This window comes from Pseudonaja textilis, chromosome 1 (assembly GCF_049901715.1).
Source record: "Pseudonaja textilis isolate UNSWEBS1 chromosome 1, rPseTex1.2, whole genome shotgun sequence".
In the NCBI taxonomy this organism is placed as follows: domain Eukaryota; kingdom Metazoa; phylum Chordata; class Lepidosauria; order Squamata; family Elapidae; genus Pseudonaja; species Pseudonaja textilis.
In genome coordinates this window covers 1,372,501-1,393,676 of record NC_141990.1, presented here as the reverse complement: position 1 = coordinate 1,393,676, position 21,176 = coordinate 1,372,501, and the positions used below count along the sequence as shown (strand labels likewise).

Here is a 21,176-nt window from a genome sequence, read left to right as displayed (position 1 = left end):
GGAAGAAGGAAGAAAAGAACAAGGGGGAAGGAAGGAAGGAAAAAAGGAAGGAAGGAAGGGAAAATGGAGGGAGGGAAGAAGGATGAAAGGAGCAAGAGGGAGGGAAGGAAGGAAAGAAAAATGGAGGAAGGGAGGAAGTCGAGAAGGACAAAGAGGAGAGCGAAGGGAAAGGAAGGAAGGAAAAATGAGGAAGAGAAGAAGGATGAAAGGAGCAAGAGGGAAGGAAGGAAGGAAGGAAGGAAGGAAGGAAGGAAGGAAGGAAGGAAGGAAGGAAGGAAGGAAGGAAGGAAGGAAACAAGGGAAGGAAGGAGCTATAGAGGGAAGGAAGGAAGGAAAGAAAAATGGAGGGAGGGAAGAAGGATGAAAGGTGCAAGAGGGAGGGAAGGAAGGAAGGAAGGAAGGAAAGAAACAAGGGAAGGAAGAAGCTTTAGAGGGAAGGAAGGAGCAAGAGGGAGGGAAGAAAGGAAAGAAAATGGAGGGAGGGAAGAAGGATGAAAGGAGCAAGAGGGAGGGAAGGAAGGAAGGAAGGAAGGAAGGAAGGAAGGAAGGAAGGAAGGAAAGGAACAAGGGAAGGAAGGAGCTATAGAGGGAAGGAAGGAGCAAGAGGGAGAGAAGGAAGGAAGGGCAAGGAAGGGCAAAGAGGAGAGCGAAGGGAGAGAAAGGAAGGAAGGAAGGAAAAATGGAGGGAGAGAAGAAGAAAGAAAAGAGGAAAAGGGAGAGAAGGAAGGAAGGAAGGAACAAGGGGGAAGGAAGGAGCCAGAGGGAGGGAAGGAAGGAAAGAAGGAAGATGAGAAAGGGACAAAAGAGGAGAGGAAAGGAAGGAAGCAAGGAAGGAAGGGACGAAAAGACCTTCCAGAGACAAGTTGTTCCTCTGAGGAACTGAGAACAATTAATCTCAATTGTCAGGAAATCCCTTCTTAATTCCGGGGAGATCCTACCTGGAATTAAGAAGGGATTTCCTGACAATGGAGATTAATTGTTCTCAGTTCCTCAGCGGAACAACTTGTCTCTCTGGAAGTTGTGGCTGCTTCAACACTCCAGGTTTTCAAGAAGGGACTTGGAGAGCCACTTGTCTGAAACGGTCTATATCCGAGGTCTCCTGACCTTGAGCAGGGGGCTGGACTAGAAGTCCTCCAAGGCCCCTTCTGGCCCTGTTCTTCTGTCCTTTCACTCCCCCCACCCTCCCCATCTGCCTGCCTTTCCTCCCCCTCCAACCCTCCCCCCCCCCACCGATCTTTCTGGCACCTCTGTGATGTAATTAGGGAAAGAGGTTTTTGCAGCTTTCGGCCGTTCATCACCTGAGCAGCCCCCAATTAATGACCGTAATTAATACACAACCGGGGAGGGATTAATGAGAGATGGGAGCGGAGGCTCGTTTATCAAGATAACCGACGCTGGCGCTGCTGCTCCCAGGAGTTACGGCTTGGCTGGCGCCCGGCCACAGGTGGGCCAGGCGGTTTCGGAGCGGCCTGGCAGGACCCGTAAAGATGATCCTCCCTTAAATATCGTCCTCCTTTGCTCGTATCAAAATACGTGTGGTTGCAAAACCTCTAGTCCAGGGGTCACCAACCTTTTGGACCCCACTATAAACATAATTTTAAATCCCGGGACCACTCATATGAATTTTGACTGACGGTGGCTTGCCGACGTTGGTGGGAGAGAGAGAGAGAGAGGGAGAAGGAGAGAGGGGGAGAGAGAGAGAGACAGAGAGGGAGAGAGAGATCTGATCTAACCCCCTCCCTCTCCCTCTCCCTCTCCCTCTCTCTCTCTCTCTCACACACACACACATACACACAGAGGCAGGGGTGGGATTCAAATTTCTTAACCTGCTGTGTGGGTGTGGCCTAATTTGTGGGTGTGGCTTGGTGGTCATGTGACTGGCTGGGCATGGCTTGTATGTAAATATTATAAATATTTATATCAATATTGAATTTTTTTATATAAAAAAAGAGCAACTTTTACCCAAAAATCAGGCAAAGCAAAGATTGAGTTGCTCGCAGAATCACAGAGTCACTCAGAGATCTAACTTTCTGCCATCTGCTACCTGAGTCTGTCACATAAAATTTGCTTGCAAGCAAACTCACCAAATTAACTCACAACACACCCTGTGTGTAAATATTGCATTTTTTTTTATTAAGAAAAAGAGCAACTTTGATCCCAAACCAGTCCAAGCAGGCAGGCAGATTGAGTTGCTTGCAGAACCACAGAGTCATTCAGAGATCTACTTTTCTGCCACCTGCTACTTGAGTCTGCCCGGAAAAATAGAAGCTTCGGTCCTAAGGGAGGTTCGGCTCTGCTTTTAGATTAGCTAGAAAGCAAGAAATCCAACTATTTTCTGCTTTGTAGCTAATCTAAATCTCCTGGCAGAGCCGAACAGCTGATGGTCGGGGAAAAAAAAAGGAAAAATAGCAACTTAGTAGGCAAGTTTGCCAGGTAAGGAGTGAGTAGGTGGGGAGGGTTCCCGCAGGCTATGTGGGCGGCGCAGCCTTGTGTTCCCGCGCAGCCTGGATCAATTGCTTTGGGGGTGACATTTCTCTGTGGACCACCAAAATGTTCTCACGGACCATCACGGACGACCACGGCCTACCGGTTGGCGACCACTACGCTAGGCAACTTTTTGCTTTTTTTCCGGTGCAGGATGACCTCAAAATTTCCTCTATCTTTCAGCCCACCAGGGCAGCCGATCTGTGCTGGCCGGATGCCCTCCCTGTCACCAAGGAGGAGTTGAACCCTGCACTTCAAGATAGGCCTCAAATCCAACTTGACAGGGGGTCCCTCAAACTTAATGCCCGGAATTTGGGAGGAGAATTTCCCTTTGCTGGGCAGAGCAGGGCTGTAAGTGAATCTCCAAATCCCAGGAGTTGGAAGGGACCCTGGAGGTCTTCTAGTCCAACCCCCTGCCTGCCCGAGCAGGAGAAAATAAAATCTCCGCTCGATTTTTATGATGGTTTTGTTGTTTGGTCACGGTTGTTAAATGAATCGATGCAGTTCTTGAGTGAGTCACGTGGTCGTTAACCGAGTTAGAACTCCCCCTTTGATTTGTGAGGAACTGGTCAGGTGAGCAGGTCACAAATGTTAAATGTGGATTGCCAAGCGCCCGAATTTTAATCGTGCGATTGTGGGGGACGCTACAACGGCTGTAAGTATGAGGAGCTGTGGTAAGTCGACTTTTTTTTCAGCACCATTGTAACTTCAAACAGAGTGCTGCGGTGGCCTAGAGGTGTTGCTCTCGCCTTACAATCAGGAGGCTGTGAGTTCGATCCCAGGTAACGGCAGAAATTTCTCTGGGCACAATGACAATAGATCCACTGAATATAACTCCTTATTGGCGACACGAACAGCATCCGGCCAGTAAACACTCGGCTCCATTCATTCGCCTGGGCTCCACCCCAATGTAAGGGATTACGGGGTCACTAAAAGACCAAAAAAATATATAAATAAATTGTAGCTTCACTCAGACTCTAAATGAATGGTTGTAAATTAAGGATTATCTGTTTTAGCCCTCCAGGATTAATTAGCCAGCCAGGTTTTTGTGCTCCAAATCTGAAGCTGAGTTGAGCATTCAGAAAGGGGTCCGTCTTGCTCAAGTTTCTTGACCTTATCATCGTAGAACGTCAAGAGTTGGAGGGGACCTTAGAGACCATCTAGTCCCCCCCCCATAGCATTCCAGACAGATAGAGGACTGTCTCTAGCCTCAAGGTCCAGTCCTCCAGGCCGTGACGTTGGAGGCAGCAGCTTTGGTGGTAGAGAATTCTTCCTTACGCCGCTCCCCCAAAATCTCCAATTCCTTGGACCCCGAACGCTCTGGGCTCCGAAGCTGCTGCTTGTGATTTGGCTGGTAACCTTTACCGTGTTGGAAGAATCTACTCTTGGTATTGTAAACTTTGTGCGTTATTACGTATATATAAAGAAGTTAATGAATTCCCCCCGCCAAGGCCTGAACTAGTGATGAAGAGGGATTTCGTCTCTGCTCAATCTTTAACCAGATTCCCTGCATTCAGCAGGATTGGACTAGATGACCTCTAAGACACCCACCCCCGACTCCGAGCACCTTAAACCAAGGGGAGAGGGCTGTGTTTTAAGTAATAGAGTAGAATAAATCACTTCATTATCACTTGGAATGTACGCTAATCAGAATCCATTCAAAGTGAAATTTTGTTGTGTCCGAATATTCATGAACTGGCAGAGACACGGGTAACAAGGGCAGCCGATGGGAGCTGAAATTTAAGAGAGTCCGGCCGTGGTTTGATCTCTGCTCTCAGCTCTGAAACTGAAACTGAACCTGCTCTGAGCTCTGAAACTGAAACTGCTCTGAGCTCTGAAACTGAAACTGAAACTGCTCTGAGTTCTGAAACTGAAACTGCTCTGAGCTCTGAAACTGAAACTGCTCTGAGCTCTGAAACTGAAACTGAAATGGCTCTGAGCTCTGAAACTGAAACTGCTCTGAGCTTTGAAACTAAAACTGAAACTGCTCTGAGCTCTGAAACTGAAACTGCTCTGAGCTCTGAAACTGAAACTGCTCTGAGCTCTGAAACTGAAACTGCTCTGAGCTCTGAAGCTGCTGCTTGTGTTTTTGCTTGTACCCTTTACCGTGTTGGAAGAATCTACAATTGGTATTGTAAACTTTACTTGGTGTGTGATTATGTATATATAAAGAAGTTAATGAATGGTGGGCTTCCTGGATTCGAATTTCTGCTGCAAACTCTTAACACACTTCTCTCCCCCCCACTCCGCACCCCCCATTCCCCCGCATGCAGGTGCAGAATATCAGCCTTGCGGTAGGCGAGACCATCACCGTGGAGACGCTCGGAGGGCTGGAACCCGTTCCGCTGGCCAATGAGTCCTTCCTGATGCGTGGCCAAGTGGTCCGTGGCCCCACCAACCAGGTGCTGGTCCGGTTCCAGAGCCCTTCCCCTGCCAACCCGGGCTCCTTCCACTTCCACTTTGAAGGTAAGAACTTTCACCGGGATCCCGTGGGAGGAAGCTGGGGAGGCGGAGGGACTTTGGGGCAGAACAACCAAGGAGAGATTTGGGGGACCTGTGGTGGCTGTTGGGAAGAGGGCTGTGCAGAAGCCTTACGCAAAAGAAGAGGATCTGTTAGCCCTGCGAGGTAGTCCATCTAAGAAGTACCACCTAGGAGAACTAGCTCTATCTTTACGGTAAGGTGACATGAACCGAATCTAGCAAGACCGAAAGTATTTTCCCCATCTTGTAATGTGTTGTGGCCCGTCAGCAGCCTGCGGAGCTGGCAGCAAATTCGGACAGTGAGGAGGTTGGGGAGGAACACGGGCCAGTCCTGGAGTCTGGGGAAGGCTTTAAGAGGGCTCTGCATTGGAGGCAGAGATGGGGCCAGGACCCTCCAAACACTCGGAGTCGGAGATCAGTGGGGAAGAAGAATAGCTGGAGCCTGTTCCCAGTGTGCGCATACGCAGAGTTGCCAGAAGAAAGGAATAGCTGAGGAACAAGAGGCAGAGATGGGGCCAGGGACATCCAACAGTTATCAGCTGCCTTGAGTCGGAGATCAGTGGGGAAGAAGAATAGCTGGAGCTTGTTCCCAGTGTGCGCATGCACAGAGCTGCCAGTAGAAGGGAATAGCTGAGGAAGAAGAGGCAGAGATGGGGCCAGGGACATCCAACAGTTATCAGCTGCCTTCGGAGTCGGAGATCAGTGGGGAAGAAGAACAGCTGGAGCCTGTTCCCAGTGTGCGCATGCACAGAGCTGCCAGAAGAAGGGAAGAATTAAGGAACAAGGGTCGACTTGGGAGTAAGGGCACAGGTAGATGGTGAATAGCACCTCCCATAGGGCATAAAAGAGGAGCAAAAGGGGAGTTTTGCAGGAAACAATTCGTTCATTCCTGCACTCTTGCCAAGTATTGTGGCGTCTGAAAGATATCGGCCTGGCAGTTCTTCTCCAAGTCTGTAATGGCGAACTCTCTTGAAAGACCGTTGGCCGGGACTTTGCTGGAGAGGAATTCACTGTCAATTAAATAAAAGGGGTTTATCGGGATGGGGACTCAGGCTTCGTGCTGTTGGGGTAGCCTCGATCAGAACATAAGGGAATGTGAGAATGGCCTTGAGCCAAGAAGGGTTGCCTTAGGAACAATCGGGATAAGAGACGGCCTAGCCCTGAACTGCATAACAGGCAGAGAAAGGAACCTCAGGCTGTAAAAGAGACAGTGGGAGTGTTTGTCCTTTCAAACCTGCAACATTCGGTTACGTGTAGCCGCTAGTCTATGCAGAACCTTCTTCACACGGCTCCCCTGTGCCCTCAACGCCTTCGGTCAGGTCTGCTGAATGCAGGTTGTCCTCAAGTTACAACTATTCACTTAATGACCCTTGTGGAAGTTACAACCTGCAGAGAAAAAGTGGATCATTTTTTGTTTCACGCTTATGCCCGCGTTCAAAATTTGGACAATTTTGGCCATGACTCGTACTTAAACGACCGTTGCCGTGTCCCGGGCTCTTTTTGTTAGCTTCTGACAAAACGAAGCCAACGGAGGAAGCCAGGTTCTCTTCACAACTGTGTCACTGACTTCCCGAGCCGAGCGGTTCCCTTAGCAACAGCCGCAAGGAAAAGTTGTAAAAGTTCCACGAACGATGGTCTCGCTTAGCAACAGACATTTTGAGCTCAATTGTGGTTGTAAGTCAAGGGCTACTTTCAGGGCCGGAGAAGGGCGACCAAGGTACGTAGCCAATTGTTCTGATCCAGCTTCCCAAACTGGACAAACTCTTGGAAGTTCAATCAATTAGGAGCGCCAACAGGCCCGGCAAAATGTTTCTCTCTCACCACAGGCTGACAAGTCCGTCCAGCCAGAAGAAGAATAGTTGTCTGCCACATCTATTCATCTCCGGCCCCTGGCTTTTATTCCCAGAGCTACGGTGGGGCTTCGCTAGCAGTGGTGACTTTTCCGTCCTAAGGACCGGCTCATAGATTTCCACTGTTCTCCTCTCCTCTGCCTTCTGTGCATCCTCGCGTCAGGCACTGGACCCAGCTGTTCCTCCTCTTCCTCATCAGCCACCTCCACACCTGGGGGCTGTTGACTCTCCATCTGAGGGCTGATGGATGACCCAGGCTCCGCCCCCCTCTCTCTCTCTCTCTCTCTCTCTCTCTCTCTCTCTGCCGGCTCCCTCTTCCCCCTCGGAGCTCTCGGGTTGCCTTAACGCTTGTTGTGGTTCGCTGGCAGCCAGCGCAGAAGGCAGAAGTATCAGACAGTGAGGACGAAAGAGAACCAGTCAGGGGGTCTGGAGAGGACTTGGATGAGGGTCCTACATCTGATGCAGAGGTGGGGCCAGAGCCTCCGGAGTCTGGCAGCAGCGAGGCAGAGGAGCAGAGGAGCCTGTTCCCAGTGCGCATGTGCGCAGAGCTGCTAGAAGGCGAGAGCAGCTGAAGCAGAAGGGGCTATTCAGGAGTAAGGCTGGGAGGTGATTGCCCCTCCCCTAAGGGATAAAAGTCAGGCCAAGATGACGAAACCTTTGCAGGAAGCAAGGCAGTACAGGAATCTCCGAGTCCTTCGTGAAACTCTGTATTCTGCTTGGGTTTTTTTTTCTGGGTTTTTGACTTGGTTTATGTGAGCCTTAATTGGACTTCTGGTTTTTTTGCCGGCGTTCAACCGCACTGAAGAACATACCCTTATCTGGAGGAACTGTATCTAGTGAGTTTTGGCTAGGAATACAAGTAATTCCCAGCGTCGCATTAAAGTAGCTTTTCCTTTTCAATTCAACTGGTGTTTTATTAAGTTTGATGAAGCCTGGGTCAGACCAATGCTGATCCTGACTCCCACACTTCCTGCTCCTCCTTTGATTCGGCTGCTGGAGGGGCCGGTGGCCAACTGGCCACAACACAAATGCTTCAATGCACCAGCAGGGCCCCCGATGCTCCGTTGCCATGTCCATTACGTATGTATGCATGGACACACACACACCCCAACCGCAGCTTCAGAGGGTGCCACAGCGCCAGGATTTTCCCTTGCAGCTGTAGAGCAATTAGCTAATTGGAAGCACGCTAATCGCCGCAGGAACTAATCGCTGACGCTGCCAGGTTAAAGCAGACACCTCCGAAGAAGCAATGTCTAATGAGGAGGTAATTGGCCCCAACAATTAACACAATTTGCACAGAGCGTGGGCGAGGAGGCGGGGAGGACAGCTGTCACCGTACCTGCTTAGAGATAACATTGCCAGAGCGTCTCTTGCCATCCCATCATCAGAGATAGGGAGACGTCCCCGTTCACCCTGCTTGCAAAGAGAGCGCTCAGGTTCACACAACCTTATGACGTATTACGCCGGGCCCGGTGTCCACCGCATGCATTAGAAGTCCGCAGCGTAGAGCAGCGGTCCCCAACCTTTCCAGCTTCGCAGACTGGCCGGCGGGCAGGGGGGGGAAGGGGTGGTTCCATGTGAGTGGCATGCACACGCCCACGCCTCCATTTGCACAAGCAGAGGGAGCACACGGGCGCCGCTCACACAAATGAAGCTTCACGCAAGCGGAGCTGCCTACGCGCAGGCATCTACTTGCCCGCTGCTTGTGCGGCCTTGGTTCCAAACGGGCCACGCCTCGGTAGTGGGCCTCATCCTGGGGGGGCAGGAAGGTTTGGGGACCCCTGTCATAGAGGATACTTAGTACAACAGCAGTGGGTTGTGAGAAAGATCTTGGGAGGCGGGATGAAAAAACGCTGACCGATAAGAGACAATCGAGACCTCGGCTGCATAAAGGGCAAAGAAAGACCCCCCCCCCTAGTTTCTCAGGAGACAGTGGGAGATTTATACTTTCAGACCGGCAAGATTCTGTTCGTGCAGCTTTACAATAAAGTAAAATTAACTGATCTGATTGCGTTTCTTGTCTGCTGTTGGGAACAGCAACGGGGACAGGCTCTCCCTATTGGAGGGGTGTGTACATACAGCTATTCCTCAGCTTACAACCACCATTGAGCACCAAACTTCTGTTGCTAAGTGAGATACTGGGGGGTGTAAGAGAGTTTTACCCCCTTTGTTGCCACAGTTGTGAAGTTAGTAACCCGGTTGTTTAGTGAATCTGCCTTCCCCGTCGATGTTGCTTGCTCCTGTTATGATATGTACAGAATAACCCTTGAGTAACAAGGATATGCACGTGGAAACGTTTATGAGAGTAGCGATGAATAATTATTCAGCCACACACAGCGACCCTGAATTGAGTTAAAATTTACTTTAAGAAATAGCACAGTCCAATAAACCGTCCAATCATATACATTTAACAGTACAAAGAATATCCAATTACAAAGTCTTCTTATCAGTTGCCTTTGTCATTTACCGTAAACAAAGATATTAAAACATATGCACAGCATAAATACAACAGAGAATCTTAGATAGCAACATAATGTCAGAGAGAGAGAGAATGTCAGAGAGAGCAAGCCATGATCTCTAGCTCCCTCTTATGGCAATTCGCAATACAATCAACCGATCGGAACATAGTACAAATCAATACAGCGACTTTGTCTTAAAGCTACAAACATACATTGTTGGTTTATAGATTGCCAACCCAACTAATCGATGTAAAGATTCCTAACTGCCCCAAAAGGGGATCACATGATCTTGGGACACACAGTGGTCATAAATACAATTCCAGGCGTGTACAGCAATAACTCAGCACAGTTGGGAAGACACCAGGAACGCAGATCAGCCACGTCGATACAAGATAAACTCACGTTTGTTCCCAGCAGCTGCCGCTCTCAGCATGCATCTCTTTTAAACTCACTTTCCAGCTACAGCTAATGAAGGGAATCAGGACCCTTTCCTCCCCCCTAAGCCACACAACTCACATTGCTCCCTTCTCTGTTCCTCCCTGCGTGTCCTAGGATGAAGAGGCCTGGATCTTCCTCCGAACCTCCTCTCCCTTGTTCTACCTCTCCCCTGCTCTGCCCAGCCGGACTTTGCCCTTCCCCAGTTTCTTCCACAGCCAATGGAGCCACACTCCCACTCCCTGTCAGCTGCTCAGCTTCCTCCTCCGAATCAGATTCCGACAGGGGCATGACAGTTACAACAGCACTGAAAAAAGTCACTTAGGACCATTTTTTTTACCCTTACGACCACTGTAGCTTCCCCATGTCACGTGATTAGAACTCAGATGCTTGGCCACTGACTTGTATTTATGATGGTCACAGTTTCCCCAGGGATCACGGGATCCCCTTTTGCAGCCTTCCGACAAGCAAAGCCAACCAGGGAAAGGCAGATTCGTTTCACCACCATGTTACTCACTTAGGGACTGCAGCAATTCACTTAACAACCGTGGCCAAGAAAGTTTGCAAAAACGGAGCAGAGCAGCTCTCTCGCTTAGCAATGGAAACTTCGAGCTCGATTCTGGCCATAAGTTGAGGACTACCAGCATTGCATTTGCAGGCAAGAGGCACTGGGTTCGAGACTTGGCCTCTGCAACTTGCTTCGGGTGGACAGTCCTGGAATAGATGCCTGCCTCTGATGCGGTAGAGAACAAGGGGTGGGGAAGAGTGCAGTTGCCCAGGACGATGGTCAGCAGTGGGGGGTGTTGTTTTAGCCATGGACTTGAGTGCTCAGGACTGTCACTTAACCAGGGGTGTCAAACGTAATGTCAGGACTCCAACAAATCCACCCCCATTCAAATTGTAAGTCTCTAGCCACATCTCTCAGAGTTAAAAAATTGATTTATTTGGAGTGACCATGTTGGCGTTGACTGGATGGCAGCCAATACTAAAATACATCCTTCATTTCCCCCTTGACCCCGGTCTTCCACCTGGATGTATATTCTCCAATGGGACACATCCATAGCCAAGAGTCATCAATCATGCTTTCTTGCGCTCCGACAATTTTGGGCTGCCAGGGTGATTATCTAGGCACTTGAGGAATGCACTCCCTTTCTGCCGGTAGCTAAAAAAGACCAGAGGAGTATCTTTTTAGTTGACACACAAGGCCTGCGGGCTGGATTCAGCCTGCGATGTGGTCGGAACCAGTCCTGGAAAACGTAACAAGTCGGCCCGCATCACTTTGGCCCGGTCTACCCAATGCGAAGAGGGACCAGGGACCAGTTTTGTGGAGAGAGTTTTTCCGTAGGCTGGTGGTTTCGCGTGCTTCCTGAATCTCATGGGTGGGACTTTGCTTGTTCGTACGGACCGTTTCCTGGCACGCCGTGGCTCCATACTGGTCCACCACCGATTGGGGATTGGGGACACCCGCATTAAGCTACTTGTCTGTGTCTCTCCTCTGTGTGCAGCGTATTTGCTGAGCTGTGCCTTCCCCACGCGGCCGGCGTACGGTGACGTCTCTGTCACCAGCACTCACCCGGGTGGCCAAGCGTGTTTCTCCTGCGTCGTCGGCTACCAGCTGGTGGGGAAGCCCTGCCTGGAATGCTTCAATGCCACCCATCCCTTCTGGAGCAACCAAGAGCCCACCTGTATCGGTGAGTCAGCGGGAGATAGGGCAGCGGAGTAGGGAAGGGGGTGTCCCACGCCAGACCTGGACCCCACCCGCTCGCGTTACCTGTTGGCTATCACCTTACGCCCACTGTGCTTCGCTGCTACGCGATGACAGACCGCCATGAACCACGAGGAAGGGGAAGGAGGAGGGCGAAGCTTGGGAAACCGAGAGTCGTGACTGTACGACCTCCAGGCACTGCCTCAAGGTCATCCAGCTGGAAAAAGGAAGGAGACGCACCGCCTCCAGGCGGTGCTCGGAGTGACCGTTGGGAAAACATCTTGCATGCTTCGATTGGTTACAGTGGGGTGGACGGCAAGGGACAGTTACAGGGGTGGAAAAGTAGAATTTAGGGATTTGGGTGCGCGATCCTCACATCTAGCTTTGCGCTCCCGCCGTACATTTGATCTCTAATAAAATTATATCTTTCACAACAAAGGGAGCCGAATTCTTTTTTTAAGAGTTCAGGTTGTAGCCAGTTTCTTCTTGCCCGTTCTGTGGTCTTCTTGCAGCGGCGTGTGGAGGGGTGATCCGGAATGCCACCACTGGGCGCATCGTGTCGCCGGGTTTCCCGGCCAACTACAGCAACAACCTCACCTGCCACTGGGTGCTGGAGGCCTCCCCAGGGCAGCGGGTCCACCTCCATTTCGAGAAGGTCTCCTTGGCAGAGGACGATGACAGGTGGGCCCTCGGAGGACGGGGGGGCAAGGGATGCGGGTGGGGGGACTGCAGAGGGGCTCTGTTCAGGGCTTTGGCCCTTTGAGGTAGACGAAGGTGAAAGAGGGTGCACCTTGCTGGCTGGGGGATTCTGGGAGTGGAAGCCCACCCCTCTTAAAGCAGGCTGGCTGGGGATTCTGGGAATGGAAGCACACCTCTTAAAGCAGGCTGGCTGGGGATTCTGGGAGTGGAAGTCCTCCCCTCAAGGCATAATGGCTGGGGATTCTGGGAGTGGAAGCCCACCCCTCAAGGCATAATGGCTGGGGATTCTGGGAGTGGAAGCCCTCCCGCTAAAGCCTTCTGACTGAGGGATTCTGGGAGTGGAAGCCCTCCCCTCTTAAAGCAGGCTGGCTGGGGGATTCTGGGAGTGGAAGTCCTCCCCTCAAGGCATAATGGCTGGGGATTCTGGGAATGGAAGCCCTCCCCTCAAGGCATAATGGCTGGGGATTCTGGGAATGGAAGCCCTCCCCTCAAGGCATAATGGCTGGGGGATTCTGGGAGTGGAAGCCCTCCTCTTAAAGCAGGCTGGCTGGGGATTCTGGGAGTGGAAGTCCTCCCCTCTTAAAGCAGGCTGGCTGGGGATTCTGGGAGTGGAAGTCCTCCTCTTAAAGCAGGCTGGCTGGGGAATTCTGGGAATGGAAGTCCTCCCCTCTTAAAGGATGCTGGCTGGGGATTCTGAAAGTGGAAGCCCACACCACTTAAAGAAGGCTGACTGAGGGATTCTGGGAGTGGAAGCCCTCCCCTCTTAAAGCTGCCAAGGTCAAGAAACCCTGTCCTGGGGCAATGGCCTTGCCCCTCTGCAAGATGGAGGATCCCTCTCTCTGCTGCCCCAATCCTGTAAACCTGGAGAGCCTCAGAAAGGAAATCTGATCCTCTTCGTTGCAGGCTGATCATCCGTAACGGCAACAACATCGAGGCGCCTCCTGTGTACGACTCGTACGAGGTCGAGTATCTGCCTATCGAGGGGCTGGTCAGTACCAGCCGTGGCTTCTTCATCGAGTTTTCCACGGATAGTGGCGGCGTGGCAGCTGGGGTGGCCCTCCGCTATGAGGGTGAGTGATAGCGTGGTGGCGTATGAGGCGTGTTCACTCTTGGATGACCCATGCCAACCTATCGCAGGGGGTTGGACTAGAAGACCTCCAAGGCCCCTTCCCAACTACTGGTGGGATTCAAAAATCCAAACAACTGCCCAGTTGCTGGATGGGCATTGCGATGGTTGGGCGTGGCCTACTGGGATTTTGGGAGGGCCGTTTTTCACCTTTCCCGGAGTCCGGAGGCTTCCCTCGGGCCTCTGGGAGGGCGAAACGGCCTTCCCGGGCTCCCGAGGCCCTGTGCTGGGCCTGTTTCTAAGCTTCCAGAACTTTCCATATGGCCATTTTTCATCCTCCCAGAGCCTCCTGCGCTTCCCTGCATCCAAAATGGGCCCTGTGGAGACTGGGGAGGGGAGGGGAGGGGTGGGCGAGGCCAGCCGGTCAGTTCAACTACCGGTTCAGCGAACCAGATGTAAATTTAACATCCAGTTTGCCTGAACCGGCCCGAAGCGGCTGAATCCCACCCCAGCTTCCCCACTCCGTTAAACCTGTTTACAGGTTTAACTTCGGCTGGCTGAGGCTGATGGGAACTGTAGTCCAGCAGCCAGCAGGGGCCAGTCCCGTTAAAAGGAGACCAAGCCTTCCTTGTCCCCGCTCTGCCCTTTGCAGCTTTCAGGCCCGGTCACTGCTACGAGCCCTTTGTCAAGTACGGGAACTTCACCTCCAGCAACGGGAGCTACAAAGTGGGCACCACCGTGGAGTTCACCTGTGAGCCCGGCTACACCCTGGAGCAAGGCTCAGTCATCATCGAGTGCGTGGATCCCTCCAACCCCCAGTGGAATGAGACGGAGCCGGCCTGCCGAGGTGAGGGATGGGGAAGGACACGACGGGAGGAAGTAACAAGAGTTGATTTCCCTTGTGGCAACTATAAGGCTGATTCTAGGCTGCTGCCTCTTTTGACTCCACCCTCAGGCTCTGCCACTCCTTCTCTTACCTTTCTTTCCTTCTAATCTTTATCCCATTCACGTCCTTCCTTCCTTCCTTCCTTCCTTCCTTCCTTCCTTCCTTTTTAATTCATCTCCTTTCCTCCCTCCCTCCCTCCTCCTTCCTTCCTTCCTTCTCTCTCTTCTTTGACCCTTTCTTATGTTCCTTCCTCTGTCCTTCCCTCCTCCCTCCCTCCCCTCTTCCTTCTTCCTTTCTTCCCCTTCCCTTCCCATTGCTCCTTCCTCCCTTCCTCCTTGTTCCTTTCTTTCTTTCTTCCTTCCTTCCTTCCTCTCTCTTGCTCTTTTTCCTTCCTTCTTCTTCTTCTCTCTCTCCATTTTTCCTTCCTTCCCCTGTTCCTTCCTTCCTTCCCTCCCTCTTGCTCCTTCCTTCCACCCCGCTTGCTCCTTTCTTCCTTCCTTTCCTCCCTCTTGCTTTTATTCTTCCTTCTTCTCTCCCTTCCTCCATTTTCCCTTCCTTCCTCCCTTCCTCTCTCCCTCTGTTTCCTTCCTTCCTTCTCTCTCTTCTTTGACCCTTTCTTATGTTCCTTCCTCTCTTTCCTCCCTCCCTCCCTCTTCCTTCTTCCTCCCTCCCTATTGCTCCTTCCTCCCTTCTTCCTTGTTCCTTTCTTTCTTTCTTCCTTCCTTCCTCTCTCTTGCTCTTTTCTTCTCTCCCTCTCTCCATTTTTCCTTCCTTCCCCTGTTCCTTCCTTCCTCCCTTCCCTCCCTCTTGCTCCTTCCTTCCACCCCATTTGTTCCTTTCTTCCTTGCTTTTTAGTTCCTTCTCTCCCTTCCTCCATTTTCCCTCCCTTCCTCCCTTCCTCTCTCCCTCTGTTTCCTTCCTTTCTTCCTTCTCCTCTCCCTCATTTCCTTCCTTTCTTCTCCTTGACATCTCCCTCCCTTCCTCTTCCCATCTTCCTCCTCCCTCCCTCCCTCCTTCCCTTCATTCCTTCCTCTTTTCATTCTTCCTCCCTCCGTCTTCATTCTTCCCCTCCCTCTATTTCCTCCCTCCCTCCCTTCCTATCCTCATTTTCCTTCCTTCTTTCCAGATACAAAAGGCCAGGTACCTCCCCCGAAGCTCCAATAAAAACTACTTTATTGCTCCCTGTCGGCTGTTTGTCTTCCTCCTTGGATTCGAACTCCGACAGGGGCATGACAGCAACATAGTATTCCATCAGGGGGCTCCCTCTTGTGGAGGAATAGAAGAATTGCGACGCTGCACAAGAGACAGTACAACAGCGTGAGCCCCGACTAGGAAATTTTCCCGTCTAATACAGGATTGGGATAAATAAATACCCGGGCAATGCTGGGGTATCGGTTAGATTTAAAATAAAAAGGTAGAAACTCAAGAGAGGGGTCTAAAAACCCAGCATTGGCTATGCTCACGCGTGACCTCTTTCTCACGTGTGTCCCCCAACAGCGGTGTGCAGTGGGGAGATCACAGATGTGTCCGGCGTGGTTTTGTCGCCCAACTGGCCGGAGCCGTACGGAAAGGGTCAGGATTGCATCTGGGGCATCCACGTGGAAGAGGACAAGCGCATCATGTTGGACATACGCGTGTGAGTGGACTGCTTCTCTCTTCCCCTCTTTCGCACCCGGGGCCCAGCTCTCCTTTCGGGCAGGCAAACCAACAGAATTGAAGCCACGCCCACGCCCGAGGAGCTCTGGGTTTACGACTGCAATTGAGCCCAGAGGTTGCTAAGCGAGGCCGTTGTTAAGTCGTGGCGGGCGCAGGAGTGAGGAGGCAGGATTGCAGGTTAACTCACTGCCCACTGGTTGGTAAAATGAGGACCTGGATTGTTGGTGTGTGTGTGTGTGTGTGTGTGTGTGTGTGTGTGTGTGCGTGCAAGAAGCTGACTATAAACTGCTTAGAAAGAGCTGTAAAAGCACTGTGAAGCGGTGTATAAATCAAAGTGCTCTTGTTTGGGAAGGAAGGAAGGGAAAGAAGGAAGGAAGGGAAAGAAGGAAGGAAGGGAAGGGAGAGAAGGAAAGGAGGAAGGAAGGAAAGGAAGGAAGGAAGGAAGGAAGAGAAGGAAGGGAAGGGAGAGAAGGAAGGGGAGGAAGGAATGGGAAGGGAAGGAAGGAAGGGAAACAAGGAAGAAAGAGAAGGGAGAGAAGGAAAGGGAGGAAGGAAGAAGGAAGGAAGGAAGGAAGGAAGAGAAGGAAGGGAAGGAAGAGAAGAAAGAGAAGGGAGAGAAGGAAAGGGAGGAAGGAAGGAAAGGAAGGAAGGAAGGGAGAGAAGGAAGGGAAGGGAGAGAAGGAAAGGGAGGAAGGAAAAGAAGGAAGGAAGGAAGAGAAGGAAGGAAAGAAGAGAAGGAAGGGAAGGGAGAGAAGGAAAGGGAGGAAGGAAGGAAAGGAAGGAAGGAAGGAGAAGAAGGAAGGAAGGAAGGAAGGAAGGAAGGAAGGAAGGAAGGAAGGAAGGAAGATGGGAATGCGAAGGAGGGAGGGAGGGAGGGAAGAGGAGGAAGGAAAAAGAGGGGGAAGGAAAAAAGGAAGGACGGAAGACGGAAGGGGAGGAGGGAGGGAGGAGGGAGGGAGATGGGAGAGAAGAAGGGTGGGAGGGAGGGAGGGAGGAAAGAAGGAAGAAAGGAAGGAAGGAAAAAGGAAGGAAGGGAGATAGGAATGCGAAGGAGGGAGGGAGGGAAGAGGAGGGAGGAAAAAGAGGGAGAAGGAAAAAGGAAGGGAGGGAGATGGGAGAGAAGAAGGGAGGGAGGGTGGGAGGAGGGAAGAAGGAAGGAAGGAATAGATAGATAGATAGATAGATAGAAAGATAAATAGATAGATAGATAGATAGATAGATAGATAGATAGATAGATAGATAGATAGATAGATAGATAGATAGATAGATAGATAGATAGATAGATAGATAGATGATAGATAGATAGATAGATAGATAGATAGATAGATAGATAGATAGATAGATAGATAGATAGATAGATAGATAGATGATAGATAGATAGATAGATATAGATAGATAGATAGATGATAGATAGATAGATAGATAGATAGATAGATGATAGATGATAGATGATGGATGATGGATAGATAGATAGATAGATAGATGATAGATGATAGATAGATAGATAGATAGATAGATAGATAGATAGATGATAGATAGATAGATAGATAGATAGATAGATAGATAGATAGATAGATAGATAGATGATAGATGATAAATAGATAGATAGATAGATAGATAGATAGATAGATGATAGATAGATAGATAGATAGATAGATAGATAGATAGATAGATAGATAGATATAGATAGAGATAGATAGATGATAGATAGATAGATAGATAGATAGATAGATAGATAGATGATGGTTGTATAACTAGATAGATAGATAGATAGATGGATAGATAGATAGATAGATAGATAGATAGAGATGGATGGATGAATGGCAGAGAAGAGATGGGCTTGGCAGGGCCAGTCAGAGGCGGGATTGGCCAGTTCTCCGAACCAGTCCGAACACCTCCGCTCCGAACTGGTCAGAACCGCTGAACCCCCCCGGCCCCCTGTTGAGGCAGCCCCCTCCTCCCCTCCTCCCCTCCCCCGCTTGTCCTTCACAGGTTGCGCCTTGGCAAAGGGGACACGCTGACCTTCTACGACGGGGACGACCTGACGGCCCGCATCCTGGGCCAGTACTCCGGCTCCCACCGGCATTTCCAGCTCTTCACCGCCATGGCCGACGTCACCGTCCAGTTCCAGTCGGATCCCGGGAGCAGCGCCGTGGGTTACCGGAATGGCTTCATCATCCATTTCGCTGGTAAGCGGAGCAGCGGCCTTCTGTGCGGCTCAGCTTCCAACATGCCCCCCTAGGGGGGAGAGGGGAGAGAAAGGGGGAGGGGCATTGCAATTGCAGGCAGTCCTCAAATTACGACCTCAGTGGAGCCCAAAATTCCCATAGCTAAGTTAGCCCAGTTGTAAAATGGATTTTGCCCCGTTTTATGACCGTTCTTGCTTCAGTTGTTAAGTGAATCACTGCAGTCGTTCAGTTAGGAACATGGTTGTTAAGTGAATCACTGCCTTTCTTAACATAGGGACATGGTCGTTAAGTGAATCACTGCATGTCTTAACATAGGACTTGGTTGTTAAGTGAATCATTGCATTTCTTAACATAGGGACATGGTTGTTAAGTGAATCACTGCATTTCTTAACATAGGAACATGATTGTTAAGTGAATCACTGCATTTCTTAACATAGGAATGTGGTTGTTAAGTGAATAACTGCATTTTTAACATAGGAACATGGTTAAGTGAATCACTGCATGTCTTAACATAGGGACATGGTTGTTAAGTGAATCACTGCATTTCTTAACATAAGAATGTGATTGTTAAGTAAATCACTGCATTTCTTAACATAGGAACATGGTCGTTAGGTGAACCACTGCTGTCGTTAAGTTAGGAACACCGTGATTAAGTGAATCTGCCTTCCCCGTTGACCTTCTGGCGATCAAAGTCAAGGGAGGGGGGAATTCAGATTCACTTAACAACCGTGTCCCTAACTTAATGACTGCAACGATTCACTTAACAACGGTGGCAAGAAAGGTCATAACGGGGGGGCAGCTCAACTCCCTCCACAGCTGTCTCGCATAGCAACAGTATTTTTGGGGGCTCAACCGTGGGTCGTTAAGCCGAGGACTACCTGTATATCTTTGGGAGCCCCATTGAGGTGGCCAGAACTTCCCAGTGGGGCCAGGGAGGGTGGGGCGTTAAAGAGGCTCTCGTGCCCCCCACCCCACCCCGTTCTCTTATCATCCTTTTACTGTTGTGGACCTTACAATTGCTATCTGGTTATAAAGCAGGCAGACTAACTCCACAAAGCATCCATACAAAGTCTTTCTATTGGTTCATCGGGCATCCTCAATAACTCACGGTTACGTTGAGATTCATCTCGACGTCCGACTCTTTGCATAGCTGGTGTAAAAGAATGGTAATCTTTCACCCCCCAAAAACAAAGGAGCAAGGGGGTGATGCTGCTGGCTTCCAGGCAAGAGGGAGGGGAACTTCCCCAACCCACCCAGGGTCAGTTTAGGGACCAATCAGGATTGCAGATGTGACCACATGACGAGGACTACATTTCCCAGGATACCTTAGCTACACTTAACCGTGATGCATTGCCTTAAGGGGACAGTTCCCAATTCCTAACTTAACTATACCAATTCCCCATTAACTATATACCGTCTGGACAGCGCACCCCCAGCCCCCCAAAATCAGGTGCCGAGGGAGGGGCCCCTGGCCAGCCTCCCTTTTGGCTTCTTGCTTTTCTCCCCCGGCAGAGGTTGCACGCAACGACACCTGCCCGGAGCTCCCCGAAATCCCCAACGGCTGGAAGACCACCTCGCACCCGGAGCTGATCCACGGGGCCGTGGTTACCTACCACTGCTACCCGGGCTACGAGTTGGTGGGCACCGAGTTGCTGATGTGCCACTGGGATTTGGTGTGGAGCGGGGACCTGCCCTCCTGCCAGAGAGGTGAGTGGAGTATGTGTGCGTGTGAGATCTGGGGCTGGGAGGAGGAGGAGGAGGAGGAGGAGGGGGGAAGAGTAAAGGAGGAGGAGGAAGAAGGAGAAGAAGGAAGAAGAAGAGGAGGAGGAGGAAGAAGAGAGGAGGAGGAGGAGGAAGAGGAGGAGGAAAAGGAAGAGGAGGAAGAAGAGGAGGAGGAGGGGGGAGGAGGAGAAGGAGGAGAGTAAAGGAGGAGGAGGAAGAAGAAGGAGAAGGAAGAAGAAGAAGAGGAGGAGGAGGAAGAAGAAGAGGAGGAGGAGGAGGAGGAGGAGGAGGAGGAGGAGGAGGAGGAGGAGGAGGAGGAGGAATCCTACATGCTGAGTGATTGTGCCCATCTAGCTGGGAAGGAAGAAAGGGGAGTGGAGGAGAGGAAGGGAGGGAGGAATGGAAGGAAGGAATGGAAGGAGGGAAGGAAGGAGAAAGAGAAGGAAGGGATAGTACAAAGGAAAGGAAGATAAAAAGGAAAAGGAAAGATTGGAAGGAAAGGATGGATGAAGAGAGGAGAGGAGAGGAAAGGAAAGGAAGATAAAAAGGGAAAGAAAGGAAAAGAAAGGAAGATAAAAAGGGAAAGGAAAGATTGGAAGGAATGGATGGATGAAGAGGAGAAGAAAGGAAAAGAGAAGAAAAGATAAAAAGGGAAAGGAAAGGAATGGAAAGGAAAGGCTGCATGAAGAGGAGAGGAAAGGAAGGGAAAGGAAAAAAGATAAAAAGGGAAAGAAATGATAAGGAAAGGGTGGATGAAGAGGAGAGGAGAGGAAAGGAGGCAGAGGCAGCCCGGAGAATTCTGGGAGTGGAAGTCCACAAGTTTTCAAGTGTCCAAAGTTGGACCCCCCCCTTAATTTGGAGTCTCCCCCAGGGGAATCTTCCTAATTGGGGAGGGAGGGGCCCAATTCCGGAAGGATTCTTTGAGGGGTGGGGGGCAATGTTTCCTTAAAGCTACTCCATCCATTGTGCTTGCAAAACCACTTATAGCTTTATTTTGGGTGTGTTAAGAGCTCCCCCTGCTGGCTGATGAGGGGATCGTTGTTAAGTCTGGAATGTCCAAAGGAGGCGGTGCCAAAACAAGCAGATTCACAGAGGTTGGAAGGGACCTTGTAGGTCATCTAGTCCAACCCCACCCCGCCCAAGCAGGAGACCCTACCCCAATTCGGACAAATGGTAGTCCAATCGCTTCTTGAAAGCCTCAAATAACACATTCTGCTTAATGACTGACGGCTGCCAAAATATGATCGTACCCATTTTATAACTGTCTCACATTATGTCCATGATGGGCCAGCTCCGTTACTGTTGGAACATGAGGAGAATCTGTACACGTTCATTTTTTCCTGCCTCCTTTTATCCTGTCCCTTTAAGTACAGGGGATCCTCAGCTTACGATCATTAGTTTACTGACCATTCGAAGTTACAACGGCACTGAAAAAAATTGACTTATGACCATTTTTCAGACTTACCATGGTTGCAGCCTCCCTGTGGTCATGTGATCAAAATTCAGGGGCTGGGCCACGGACTCGTAGTTATGACAGTCGCAGT

The 21,176-nt window shown here is 50.5% G+C and overlaps 1 protein-coding gene across 1 annotated transcript in view; it reads left to right on the top strand.

The window, feature by feature from the left end:
* Positions 1-21,176, top strand: part of SEZ6 (seizure related 6 homolog) — a 117,692-nt gene that overhangs the window by 89,427 nt on the left and 7,089 nt on the right. Inside the window, 8 exon segments of the mRNA XM_087922930.1 lie at positions 4,758-4,950; positions 11,215-11,400; positions 11,927-12,095; positions 13,017-13,183; positions 13,832-14,026; positions 15,563-15,701; positions 17,714-17,910; positions 19,423-19,617. Of these exon segments, the coding sequence (XP_087779056.1) occupies positions 4,758-4,950; positions 11,215-11,400; positions 11,927-12,095; positions 13,017-13,183; positions 13,832-14,026; positions 15,563-15,701; positions 17,714-17,910; positions 19,423-19,617 (1,441 nt within the window).